The following is a 13,024-nucleotide window of genomic DNA, read 5'->3' as shown; positions in this document are numbered from 1 at the left end:
GGGCCCCAGCTCCTGTCCCCAGGCCTCCAGTTACCTCCTCCTCTAAGAGGCAAACCTCAGAACAGGAGGGGAAGGCCCACGCTGAGGTGACCCCACAGGGTGCCTATGGGGAGAGAGGCCTGCAGCAGCCCCTAGTGTCCAGGCAGGGGGTTGGGGCTCTCAGGACGCCTGCACTATACGGACAAATAGCCCTGACCTGGGGGGGCACAGAGGCGCTCAGGCCAAACTGCCCTATGGCCACAACCACCCAGTCGGGATCACACAAGGGAAGTCTCACGCCCCTTGAGAGGGGCGCACTCTGATCACTGCCACAGCCGTGGGTATGAGCTGCTCCCCTCCTGCTCTCCCTCCCTGACCGGAACCAAGCCCTGTCCAACTGACCTCTCTCTAGGGACCATCCCTTCTCCTGCTCTCCACCCAATGAGGTTGCAGAGGGGAGTCTAAGATCCAGATCTAAGCCAATCAGCACACTGCATCCCTGGCCACAGTGATTGATTCAGAGTAGGCACTTGACCTAAATGGATTCAGTTGGAGTACATCTCAGGATTCCTGCCAGGAGTGCTAAAACGAAGACTCTCTTTATCACCAGATTTCAATCTGTAGCTCCCTGGAGCACCTGCCACCCATCTTGGGGCCAAAAGGAGAGTCCTCCAAGTCTGCAACAACACCAAAAAAACCCACAACAGAATAAAAAGCTAAGACTGGGGAGCTGAGTCCTGATCATATGTTTGCATCCTGATCAGGTCTTGCCTGAAGCTACCCCTGGATTGTGTAGTTCAAAAAGCCTAGAAGTCCTGTTCTGCTGAAGCAAGTTTAGGTTGGGTTTTCTACTACTTACAACCAGGAGAATCCTAAATGATACATGCCAGAGGTATCAGATACACACCCAAGATAACTGTTTGACCCTCATGTCAAAAGCCAAGGACAAAGGGTACCATCTTACCCAGAAGGGTCTGCCCTGTCCCTCCTCTTTGAGGTCTCAGGCCCCGTTGGCTGGCAGGCAGCCCCAAGACCTCTGCCCATACACACCCCCAACACATACGCACACACATGCCACACACAGCACTGGGTAGACTTTTATTTTTAAGTCAAAGGCACAGCCTGGATGGGCTGAGGCAGTGACTGTGGATGCCCACCCCAGACCCCCAAGGTGCCACCCCCAGCTAGGGGCAGCTGTGCCAAAGGGGAGGGGATGGGTGAGAAGGGAGCCTCCCCTTTTAGGGGGTCGCCTACCTCCTTCCTAAGCCTCAATAGGGGGAAGCAGGTGACATGAAGTGAGGCAGAAATGCTTCAGGGGGTCCCCCAGGGCCTCTCACTGAGCACCCCCGACACAGGTCTTTGGTGGACGTAATTGCACAAACAGTCCATAAAGTGACAGCTTGAGGGGTGCCCCCTCCCAAGAGCAGGACCTCAGGGGAGGGCAGGGGAGAGGTCCCAGTTTCTCCCTGTGGCAACTCAGTGCTTAGAAATGGAGGAGGAGCCCTTCCCTGCCGGGGCAGCCCCCTGGGGGAGAAGTGCCTTCCACCAGATGAGGCAGCATCTAGGCAGAGGGCCCCCCACTCCACTCCCCAGCAGGCGCCCTCCCTCCCTGCATCTCTAACTCTATCTGGTAAGACATTAAAAAAAATTCTCTGCTTATAAAAATACTTCTGCTCTGTCGGGGGGGGGGGGGGGGGGGAGAGAAGGGTAACAATCCCTGGGGATGGGGCGGAGCTATACAGGAGGCCTGGGGGCAGTGAGCCGGCCTCCTAGAACACAGCCCCGACCGGGGAGAGGGTCACAGTGACGGAGGCTAGGAGGGGGGCAGGGGACCGTTGGCTCGTCGGGGGGCTCCCTTGGCGGCGGGTGCCCGGCCCGGGACGGCGGGCACGGGGGAGACGCGGCGGGATGTGGCGGCGCTCCGCAGCTTCTGTTTCCGCCGCTTGGCCAGCGGCGCGTTTTCCACGCTCTTCAAGAAGAAACCCTCGCGTTTGCCCCGATTGAACGCCTGGCGGAAAGGAGGCGGTAAGTTCCACCGGCCCGGCCTCGACTTCCAAATCCTAGCTTTGGACCCCATCCCAGGCCTTCCTTCCCATACCACTAGGTCAGGGCCAACAGGTCTTTGGCCTCCAGCCTCTCAAACGGTCAGGGTCCCGACAGGTCAGAGGCCTGGACTCGGCTGAACTCAACCTTTCAGGACTCTGCGGGAGTAGCCTCCCGCAGGCTCCGCCTCTCCAGCCTCGGTCCCGGACCCCCCCCCCCCGCAGGCCCCGCCCCTCACCAGAAAGGTGGCGTTGAGCCCGGAGCGCACAGCTGGCCCCGAGGACTCCAGCACGTCCGGCGTCCGTAGCGGAGGCGAGGAGCGCGCGCTGCCGTCCTGCAGCCACGAGCTGCCCCGCAGTCCCTCGAGCTTCAGCCGCTTGGTGGGGTCCACAGTCAGGAGCCCTGGAGGCAGGACAGGGGAAGTGTTGGGGGGGCTGTGTGTAGAGGCTGCGCCCCAGAGACATCCTAGCAGCCCCACTCTCCTCCCCACAAGTCCCCCACCAGGACACCTGACCCAGTAGCAAACCCTGTCCCATCATGACCCCGTGGCCTCCCCCTCCCCAGCCATGACCTGTGACCTCCGGCTTCGCACCTCGGACCAGCTCCTTAGCTTCCTCAGACACGCCTCGCCAGGCCTCCCCGTCAAGGGAGAAGCGCCCCTCGCGGATCTTGCACATTATTTCCGCCGCCTGGCTCTGCCCGCCCTGGCCTGAGGCCCCCTGGAAGGGGACCTGGCCTGACAGCATCATGTACTGGGGAGTGAAAAGTGAGACCAGTCCAGACCTTCTCCAAGAGGCTAACTCCTGAGGCCCATGGGTTATGAACTCTGACTTCCAACTCCTAAAACTAGGATGCCCAGACCCCAGCACCAGAGAGACCTCGCCTCTGTATTAGGACTTCTGACCCCAGCCTCAGACCAAACCCTGCCACCCCAACAAGAGAACTCCTGTCCCCAGGCTCGGAGGACCCTGACATCTCCTCGGAGACCCCGTCCCATACCAGAATGACGCCGAGGCTCCAGAGGTCGCAGGACTCGTCGTAGCCCTGCTGCGCCAGCAGCTCGGGGGCCGCGTACTGCAGCGTAAAGCAGGGTGTCTGCATGGGCCCCGCTGGGCTCTGCGGGCGCAGACGCGCGAACCCGAAGTCGATGATCTTCACCGGGGCTCCGGGCGTATCCTCGGCGTACAGGATGTTCTATGAGGGAGGCGAGACGGCCGTCAGAGACTGGCCCTCCGCGCCGAAGCCCTCCCAGTCCGCTGAGGCCCCGCGCCCACCTCGGGCTTGAGGTCGCGGTGCACCACCCCCGCCTCCTCGTGCATGAAGCTCACGGCCGACACGAGGCTGCGCAGGATCTGGCTCGCCTCGGACTCGCTGAAGTGCCGCTTCTTGCGGATGTGCTCCAGCAGCTCCCCACCCTGCAGTAGCTCCAGGACCAGGTACGTGTGCAGCTGCGGGCGTCGCGACGGGCCAAGGTCACCACCTGGGTTACTGTCACCACCTACCCAACCGGGCCGCCCCCCCCACCCCCCACCGGGCCCAGCCAGATCCTGCCCCGCGGTCAACATCAAGCTCCGCCCCCGGCTTCAGGCCCCGACCCTGTTCGAACCCTGACCTCAAGACCACCCCAAGAACCACCTTAGGACTCGCTTCAGTTCCTACCCCCTACTTTTTTCCAGGCCCCCGTCCCTTTGGCCACCTTAAAACCTGCCGCCCTAAATCCGCCCCCTGCCCCGTTCCCTTGGCCATCCTCAGCTCCGCCTTCCGGTCCTCAGGCCCTACTCCCCTGAAATCCCACTTCCCTGACCTCCGGGTCCTCAGGCCCCGCCCATGGCGCTCTCAGGCCCCGCCTCCTGTCCTCCTCCCCGCCCCCCACGGGCAGGCTCTAGCGTCCCTGGGCTCCGCCCTAGCCCAGGAAGGCGTCACCTGGTCCTGATGCACTTCGTGCAGCTTCACCACGTTGGGGTGCGACTGGCACAGCCGCAGGGCGGCCACTTCGCGCTGCGTGTTCGCCTCCAGCCTGGGGGCAGGGCAGGCAGGGTCAGGACAGCTGACCTCCGGCCCCGCCCTCCCCGAATCCGCTCAGCAGAACCCAGCCCACCCCGGGCCCGCCCACCTGCGGCTGAGGATTTTGACCGCGAACTCTTGGCCGTTCTGTAGCTGGCGGCAGCGGCGACACACGGAGAAGCTACCCTGGCCCAACGCGGGTTCCCGCAGGTCCAGTTCGTACTGCTGGAAGAAGGGCGAGTCCTGGGGGCGAAGGGGACGCGTCAGAGGTCCTACCGGGAGCCTTGCGGCCATGCCACGCCCTTGTTCAGAGAGGCTATGGACCTCACCGAAGCCACAGCATGCGCCTGCTGAAGCCACATCTGGAGTCCCCAAGCCCAAATGCCCCCAAGCCCACTTCTCCCCACCCTGGCCCAACCCACCTGCATCATGGCGCTCCTGGCCAACGCTGCCCTGCCAGGCCGGTCTCCAGCAACAGACGCTTCCAGCACATCGGTCATCACCGCGTTGTTGTGGTCAAACAGGATGGACGGTGCCACGAAGGAGTATCCCTGGCGGAGGAGGGGTGTTGTCAGGGGTGGATGGAGGTGCAGATGGAGTCCCCGAAGGCCCAGACCCAGCGGGAAGGAGGGCGGGGGCAGAGGAAAGACCCTGGAGTAGGGGATGTTGCTTTTGCATCCTGGTGCACACAGGATGTGTGGACATTTTATTCCACCGTGTTCTGTGATCTCTTGGGACCATGCATGTCTGTTCCCCCACCAGTCTGTGACTCTACCTTTCCCATCACAGTGATCCCCCCAAGTGCCAAGGGCGTCATCTGGCACACTGTACTGGCCCAGAATATGATAGGCTGAATACATGAAAGAACTGTGGCCTGGCATCACACATACTTAACTTAGGAGAATTCAACTCTACCCACTCAGGACAAAAAGTCTTTACTCCTTCCTTTCAAATCAAACTTTGGCCTCCTCTGCAAGGGGGGCTACTGAGGAAACGTAAAGAGAAACCAAAGTTAATTCTTTGCCTTTCCTAACAATCCACATCCTGGCAATTCAAGGGACTCTCAAGGGTAATTTTAACAATGTGTTGTCTTCTCCTAAAAACGCAGCGCCACTGTGCGCTAGAATGCAAGCTCCACATGGGTGGGATTATTGTCTGTCAAGTTTATTATTACGTCCCTAGTGCCCAGGTCAGTGCCTGGCACATTGAAGGCACTCAATACATACTTTTGAATCATTAAATGAATGAATGAAAGTAACCACTGATTCACAAGAAAACTTGCTCATTAGGACTGTGAGATCGAGGATGGATCGCAGTAGATCGAGGGATATTCAAGCACAGAGCTGTCCCTTGTGAGAGCTTCATAGAGGGGAACTGATCCATCCATACTTGATATTGGCCTATTCTTATTTAATATTTATGGACCATGTCCTACAGGCCAGGCCCCCAAGCTGGACTCAGGGACACAGAAATTAAACACACAGTCCCTGCCCTCTGGGAGCTTCAGACCAGGTGAGGCAGTCTCAGTCAGCACCGGGATAAAACCTGACAAACTGTTTAGAAGGAGACTTTGTCTGTAGCAGGCTGGTGCACAAGGAAAGGGTGACCCAGGGCCAGAGGAGCAGGGAAGACTTCATATGCGGACAGCACTGGACAACAAGGCTTGAATTTTGCCAGGTGAGCAACTATACCCTCCAGGTTGAGGGAACCACATATGCAAAGGTACAGAGGTGTGTTCTGGCACCTCTGAGCAGTTCAGACGTGCTAGAGCACTGAGTGGAATAACAGAGTGCTGAGGCTAGGGCTCCGAGCAGAGACCACATCGTGCAAGGCCTTGTATGCCGAGCAAAGGAGATGGGACTGGTCCAACAGGCCTAAGCTTCTAAAACTGGGTGGAGGGGGCCTATGCCCCCAGGAGTGTGATATGGTGTGCCAGAGGGACATGCAAAGCCACAGTATAAACAAGGCATCTCTTCCTAAGTGTCCCCTTAAGCAAGTGAATAATTTAAAACAGTATTTTTACATAACAATAGAGATATGATGGAGAAGAAGGGAAATTAACAGGAAATTTCAAGATAAACCAGGAAATTCAAAGGCATGTCCTGCCCAGGTGGTCTCTATGACTGACAATTGTAGGTTCCGAACGAGTGGAGAGATCTGGAGGAGATGCTGACTCCTTATCAGGACACAGGGCCTGTGCAGTGCCCACAGGTCAGCCAGGGCTGAGGTTGAGCAGCATCCTGCCTCCCCCGCATCTGTGGTTCTATGAACGCTCACTCACCTGGAAGATGCGAGGATCCCCAGGTGGGGGGCTTCCAGGGGGTGAGTAGACAGGCTCCAGCCGGGTAAATTCCTCTGCAAAGTTGCCCACATCCAGCTCTGAGCGGATCTGGGGTCGGAATGGGGCTGGAATCTTCCTGGCAGCCAGAGCAGCCCAATCCAGACCCTGGAGAAAAGGAATGAGAGACAAGGGGTCAAAGGGCAGGAAGTGGAAACCCCTGTCCACTCAGGCCACCCTCACCAGGCAGCTCCTCAGTGAGGCAAAGGTCTCACTGGCATTTGTGTGGGAAGCTGTTCTTCCTGCCTCCCCAGCTTCTGTTTCCCTTCCTCTGATAACAGAATCCCTATTTCTCTTGGAGAACCAGCCCTCCACCACACTCAGCCAACTCTGGGGCTTTTAATAGAATTGATGTGCAAAAAAAAAAAAAAACAACAAATCTCTTTCTCCTACTGGACTTAAATCTGGGAGGATATGGGCCTGGAACTGCTGGGGACCCCCTCAATGTCTAATGATGAAGTGCCTGTGCAGAAAAGCAGAAGCAAGAGACAAAGAAAGAAATTCCTAATAACATAGATTCAGCACCTGGATGCAGCCTTGCCTGAAGTCAGACCACTTTTCCTTGGACTTTTCATTTATGGGAGCTAAAACATTCCTTTTATGTTTAAACTAGTACGGCGGAGCCTGTTCGTTGCCTGCCCAACATCCATTCTCCTGGTCTTCCTTAGTACTATAGCCCCAATTTTATTTCAGGAACCAATGTACACAACTAAAAAATAGTATTTTATAAACTTCCTTGCAGCTAGCAGTGACCAGTTACTTGTAAGCAAAAATTACGAGGTAGGAATCCAGGGAAAGAGCCTGAAGAGGAGGGTGAACCGTTGGTAAGGTGCCCTTTTTGCCCTTCCACTCCTTCTTCTTCGTGCTTCCCACCTGGAGAGCAACCTAGATAGCAAGAGCTCCAGCAGTCATCTTGTACCACGAGGCAACCTTGGGGACAGAGGCTACGTGCTAAGAATAGAGGAGCATTTAAAAAGAAAAAAAAAAAACTGAACTTGGCTTCATGAAGACACCACAGCAGCCCCAGCCTGCCAACTTCTGGATTTCTTTTATGTGAGAAAATAAATAAATAAATAGACGTCTATCTTGTTTAGACCACTATTCATTCCTATCTCTGTTCTTAGCAGCCAGACTCTATTCCACAGATATCACCATCTTGAGTTGGACTTTTTGTCACTTGCAGCCTAGAGGCCTGGCCTGAGCTTGAAGGCCCCAGTTCTGGCACCAGGGACCTGAGCATTGCTATCACCAAAGAGGCTATCTCAAGAGAAGGGGGAATAAGGGCACCATCAGGCCTCGAAAACTTTGGGGCGCCTCTCCAGTGTGACTACTGGTCCACCTACTCCCAGCACCTGGAGCCTGGCATGTGCTCAGGGTGGGTTGAGGAATTCACTTAAGGAAACTGACACTGTTCAGTCACTTCGCCCACAAAGGGACATCTTCACCACAGAGACTTAGACTCCTGTCTGAGAAAGCTTCTCTGAGGGCCCTTCCAAGCAGTACTTGCTGGGAAGATTCAAGGAGATGGCACTCATAGCAAGGGTAACTGGATGTCTGGCCCACTATAAGTGCCCATTAGTGGATGCCTCTGTTTCTACATCAGACAAGGCAAATTTAATACCCACATGTAAACAGAACATAACAGTTAAGAGCATGGGCCTTCAAGCCACCCAGATGCGGGTTTAAATCTGAGCTCCATCACTTAGCTCAGTGACCTTGGGCAAATTACTTAAACTCTCTGAACCTCAGTTTCCTCATCTGTAAAGATGAAGATAATCAGGAAGGTTCTGAGGCTTACATGAAATAATGCAAGCAAGGGGCCAAGACACAGGTGTTCACAGTCACAGGGCCCTGCTCGGCAGTGATGCTGGCCAGGCATAGTGCCCGAGCCAGTGAGGTCTCACAAGGACAGAATTCACTCTGCACTGCACCTTCAACTGTGTGTGCTTTTAACAAGTGAACAAAACCCACGTGGTTGATTCAGACATGTCCATCTGAAGAAGAGGCACACAGCCTGTACAGGTACAAAGACCAAAACCCTGAGTGCATGCAAGAGTCATCAGATTTGGGCTGACAGCAGACCTGGGGTCTGTTCCCAGCTCTACACTTTTACTGTGTGATCTTGGGCAAGTCACCTTGCTCCTCTGAACCTGTCCAATGAAAGGACTGATGAATTCATTCTCAAGTCCCTGCCAGCCCTACCAGGCAATGAATGCTTTCCCGCCAAGAACACATCTTCCAAGTTGCAATAGAGACGGCTGAGAAGACAAGCCTGCTTTCTTTATCTGAGAGGTTTTCCAAATCGAGTGAAACTGGCCAGCCTCAGACCATCCCTCCAGTGTCCCCCAACCCAGAGCAGTAGCCTGGCCCCGGTGTGTGCAGACAGGTATGGGGGCGAGCCAGGAGCCTCACCTGGAAGAAGGGGTGGTTCTTAACTTCCTGCGCCCCCTGGTGTCCTGCACCCAGCCGCTTCTTGGGGTCCTTGCAAAGTAGCCGCTGCAGTAGATCCTGTGCCACTGGCCCAATCCGGGGGGGGAAGGGAGGGGAGCACTTCAGGATCCGTCTGGGAGGATTGGTGGGGGGGCGTCAGGGGCAGCAAGCCCCCCCTCCAGCCCTGCCCAGGCCCCTCGGCCGCCCTCTGCTTCCAACCCTGCTCACCGAGACACCTCTGCCTGCGTGTTCCTCTCGCCCTCCAGGGTGAAGGGCGAAGCCCCTGTCAGCAGCTCGAAGAGCAGGATGCCTAGGCTCCACCAGTCCACAGCCTGCGGGGCAGAGCCAGGGTGAGGGCCTGCGGCCACCCCTACCTCACCACACCCACCCCTCTGATCCCCTGCCAACCCACCTTGCCGTGGCCCGACTTGCTGCGGATAATCTCAGGGGCCATGTACTCGATGGTGCCACAGAAGGAGAAGGTCCGCTCTTTCTGGGAGGGCAAGAGGACCCGCCCAAGGCTCAGAGTTAAGACTCGTGGACTTGTGAGGGTCGGAGCAGTGGGAACTCCCCAAAGGCAGGGCCTGGATCTACTCACCTCTGCACCCCCAAGAAACGCAGAGCCAGGCATGAAGCAGGAGCCGGGAAAGGACGGCCCGCACGGGGGTGCAGGAGGCCGAGACTGCCCTTCACTCACCTCCTCTGTCAGGAACTCCTTGCTAAGCCCGAAGTCCGTGAGGACGACATGGCCCTCGGAGTCCAGGAGCACGTTCTCCAGCTTCAGATCTCGGTAGATGATGCCCAGCTGGCAGGAGCAAGAAGGCCCTGAGGATCCCTCCCCCGACACCCTCTGCTCCTGTCCCTGCACCTGGTCCCTGGGGAAGGGGATCTCCAGTGCTGGTGCGGAGCTGGGGTGGGACTGGGCCATTGGATAGGAAAAGCCATTTAAGATGTAAAAGCAAGGAAGAGGACACCATGGAGAGGCCGCAGGGGAGCAGGCCCCAAGTTCCCAGGGAGAGGAGCCCCATCTCATGACGGCTTTGGGAGCCAAGGCATGAGGTCTCCGTTTGCAGAAGTTCTGTGAACGTGGCCCCAGGAAGCAGCCTCGAGCTCCCTGTGAGAGGAAAGCCCCTTCGAGGAGACCCCAGGGGAGGAGACCCCACCAGGCAGCACCGAGGCCTTCCTTCCAGGAGGCCTAAGGGAAGCAGCTCCCGTCCCCACCGAGGCCGCCAGCCCTCAGAAAGCCCAAGGCCGCTATGTTCACAGGCCCCTTCTAAGGCCCAGGCCCAGTCCCCACGGCCACAGCCAGGTGGCCAGGTCCTCACCCACCTTGTGCAGGTGTTCCAGGGCCAGCACAATCTCACCCCCATACACGCGCACCTCAGCCTCCTTGAAGTACTGGCGCTGGTAGAGGTGGGTGAACATTTCGCCACCGTTCACATAGTCTGGGGGCGGGAGGTGGGTGAAAGTTGCGAAGTAGCCCCCTTGGGTGGCCCCCCCGCCTCCATGGCCCCCAGGGTTGGAAGGTGTCTGCCCTTACCCAGGATGAGGTGCAGCTTGGCGTCCGTCTGGAAGGCATAGTGCAGCGTGACCAGGAAGGGTGCCTGGCGCACCAGCTCCAGCACGGAGCGCTCCGTGCGCGTGTGCTCCTGCGTCTTGGCTCGCTGCACCAGCGCCGCCTTGCGCAGCACCTTCATGGCATACAGCTTCCCCGCGTCGTGCCCGCCCGCCTTCCGCACCAGGAACACCTTCCCGTAGGCTGTGGGAGCAGCGAGTGGGCGGAGGGTAGGCCATGAACAGGAGGGTGGTGCAGACTGGTGAGGGTGGGCACGCTGCCAAGCCAGGAGGGTGTGCAAGTCGGGGGAAGGAACTGGGGTGAGAGGCAGGTGTGCAAAAACTGGCAGAGCCTTCTAAGGAAAAGGTGTGCACACCCCCGGGCGGGTGCTCAGCAAAACCAGGGAGGGGATGTGCAAACCAGACTGGGGGGCACACAACTCCGGGAGGCCTGCAGCGGGGGTGGGGGTGGGGTGGAGGGCGGGTCATGTGCAAACCTGTGGAAGATGAGACAGATGCAAGAGGATGCAAAGCCAAGGAAGGGAGGCAGAGGTGCACGCAGACAGGGGAGGGCCGGTCAAACCCGAGGAGGGGAGTTTGCAAAGTGGGGGAGAGGGCTTTCATATCCCGCAAGGGGAGGAGCTGTGAAATCACACAGGAGAGCTGCAAGCCCCCAAGAGTGTTGGCAGATCCCGGAGGACCTTCCAGGGAGGAGCGACGTCAACGTGGAGCAGCCCTGGGGGTCGGCATGCAAACCATGGCAGGGCAGGGCAAAGCAGGCAGGGCAGGGAGAGGCTGGGGGGCACTGCCGGCAGCCTGGCCCAACCCAGGTGGGTGTGCAAGCGGGAGGCCCGGGGCACCATGCCTGGGACACCTGCCGGTGGATAGGGCTCCTCACCTCCCGTGCCCAGCACCTTGAGCAGCTGGAAGTTCTCCACGCCCACCTTCTCCTCGTGCCCGGTCAGGTTGGCTGCGGGCACAGGGGGCAAATGAACCCAGCCCGTGCATGAACCCTCCCAGCCGGCCTGGGCAGCCATCACCCGGCCTGCACCCCGGGCCACCGCTGCCCCACCTTCGGTGATCTGCAGCTCCACCGCACAGCCCTCGTCCTCGTCCTCGTCCCCCATGGCTGGCCGGTCGCTGGGGCCCGCGAGGCTCAGCTCCGGGCGGCGCCGGTTACATGGCGGCTCCGGCCGGGGCGGGAGCTTCCTGGTGCCGCCTCCGGGGCTGAGGCGGGCGCTGGCGCCGCCTCCCTGCTCCCCGCCCTGCTTGGCCTGAGTCAGGCGCTGGAACGTGACAGCGCCGGGCGGCGGGCGGGCGGACGGGGCGGTCCCATCTCCCGCAGGCGCAGGGGGCTGGTGCTAGGGCTGTGCGCTCTGGGCCCCAGGCGACCATCCTGGGGACCTGTGAACACCCCTTAGGAGCCATGCCTGGGGTCCGTGGATAACCTGGAGCCTCTGTGGGGCGGACACTCCCAAGCCAGGTGTTGGCCCCAAGGCGGTAAGTCCACATCAGGCTGTGTCCCAAGGGGGATGGGGGTCCCACTCATGTACTTTAGAGCCGCCTTCCCCTCCAGGGTGCCAGCCCTAAGGGCAGCCAAGCAGCTCTGTCCAATTCTTAGCCACCAGCGAAAGTGAGGGATTTCATAAAAATCACAACCCACTTGCCTCGTTTTTGATCACTCCTTGACCTCAGCAAATAGGGGAGGGGATCTGTCGGTCCCCTTGCCAGACGAGCAGCCTGAAGCCACACGGCCACCCTTGTCCGCTACTGCCAGCCCAGCCCCAGCCCTGCGCCTCTCACTCAGCGTGGCTCTCGCTCTTGGTGCTGGGCAGGCTAAGAGGGTCCCAGAAGCCGCCCGGCCCAGCCCAGCTCCCTGTCTATACCCCCGGCAGCCAGCGAGACCCTCTCCCCTGTAGACTTGCCTTTGCAGGGGAGGCCTGAGGCACCCTGAGGACCAAGCCCTGTCTCTGGGCTCCCCTTACCTACAAGGGGCACGGAGAGGGAGCCCAGCCCAACCCCCAGCAGGGAGGGGCAGCCGATTTTCTGACCGAATCTCTCTAAAGCAAGCGGACCTATAAAAGCACCTCAGCCCCCAGACACCCTTCAGAGCCCACCCAGTGCGCGCACCCCGATGTGGCTCTGCCCCTTGTGGTTCCCAAGCCTGGCACAAAGTAGACCTCGAAAAGGGGTGTCAGAGCCACATAGGTGTGGCCTGCTCTCCCCATCAGGCCCAGAGCCTTGTCCCCCTCCCTGACAACCGACAGGGGCCACCAATAGGGTGGGGCAGCCATCAAAGCCCCCTGCCCTGAGGCCTGTAGGAGGGGCTTCCAGCTGCTCAGCCCCACTGGAGGCCAGGGGGGTCCACTCCCATGCCACCAACCTCAGAAACTCAGGCTGAGAGAAGGAAGGCAGAGCGGTGGGTTATCCCCAAGGGGAGGGCTGTGGAAACCCTGTGAGTCAGGCTGCAGTAGGTCACCCTGGGGAGGCTGGCCTGGCCACCCCTCCCAGCTCTTCCCACCCCCAGATTCAGGTTGCCTCACCTCAGCCGGGCAGCCCCACCCTACTCTGGGCGGCCCCAGGTGCCTTGACTCACGTCCTGCCGCCCAGGCTAATGGCCCCCTTCCCGGGCGTCATCCTAGAGGCCCTGGTCAGAGAGCCCGGCGTCCTTCGCAC

General features: G+C 59.1%; 1 protein-coding gene across 2 annotated transcripts; it reads right to left on the bottom strand.

Moving 5' to 3' along the window:
• Positions 1 to 1,056: 1,056 nt before the first annotated feature.
• On the bottom strand, positions 1,057 to 12,776 carry RPS6KA4 (ribosomal protein S6 kinase A4). Of its 2 annotated transcripts, XM_029207743.1 has the most exons (17): positions 11,421 to 12,776; positions 11,247 to 11,318; positions 10,335 to 10,553; positions 10,124 to 10,239; positions 9,492 to 9,599; positions 9,207 to 9,287; positions 9,023 to 9,126; positions 8,777 to 8,927; positions 6,308 to 6,472; positions 4,449 to 4,577; positions 4,136 to 4,269; positions 3,946 to 4,039; positions 3,297 to 3,470; positions 3,022 to 3,216; positions 2,615 to 2,774; positions 2,261 to 2,424; positions 1,057 to 1,987 (listed from the first exon to the last, which is right to left on the bottom strand). In XM_029207743.1, the coding sequence occupies exons 1-17, from the start codon at positions 11,473 to 11,475 to the stop codon at positions 1,793 to 1,795; spliced, it is 2,316 nt and encodes a 771-aa protein (XP_029063576.1). In that variant the 5' UTR covers positions 11,476 to 12,776; the 3' UTR covers positions 1,057 to 1,792. The 2 variants fall into 2 exon arrangements, with proteins under 2 accessions (XP_029063576.1, XP_029063575.1); XM_029207742.1 differs by having other exon boundaries at positions 1,065 to 1,987; positions 9,207 to 9,599.
• Positions 12,777 to 13,024: the final 248 nt, after the last annotated feature.

Source organism: Monodon monoceros, unplaced genomic scaffold (assembly GCF_005190385.1).
Source record: "Monodon monoceros isolate NGI ecotype Baffin Bay Population unplaced genomic scaffold, NGI_Narwhal_1 Super_Scaffold_7, whole genome shotgun sequence".
Lineage (NCBI taxonomy): Eukaryota > Metazoa > Chordata > Mammalia > Artiodactyla > Monodontidae > Monodon > Monodon monoceros.
This window is presented reverse-complemented; position numbering and strand designations above follow the sequence as displayed.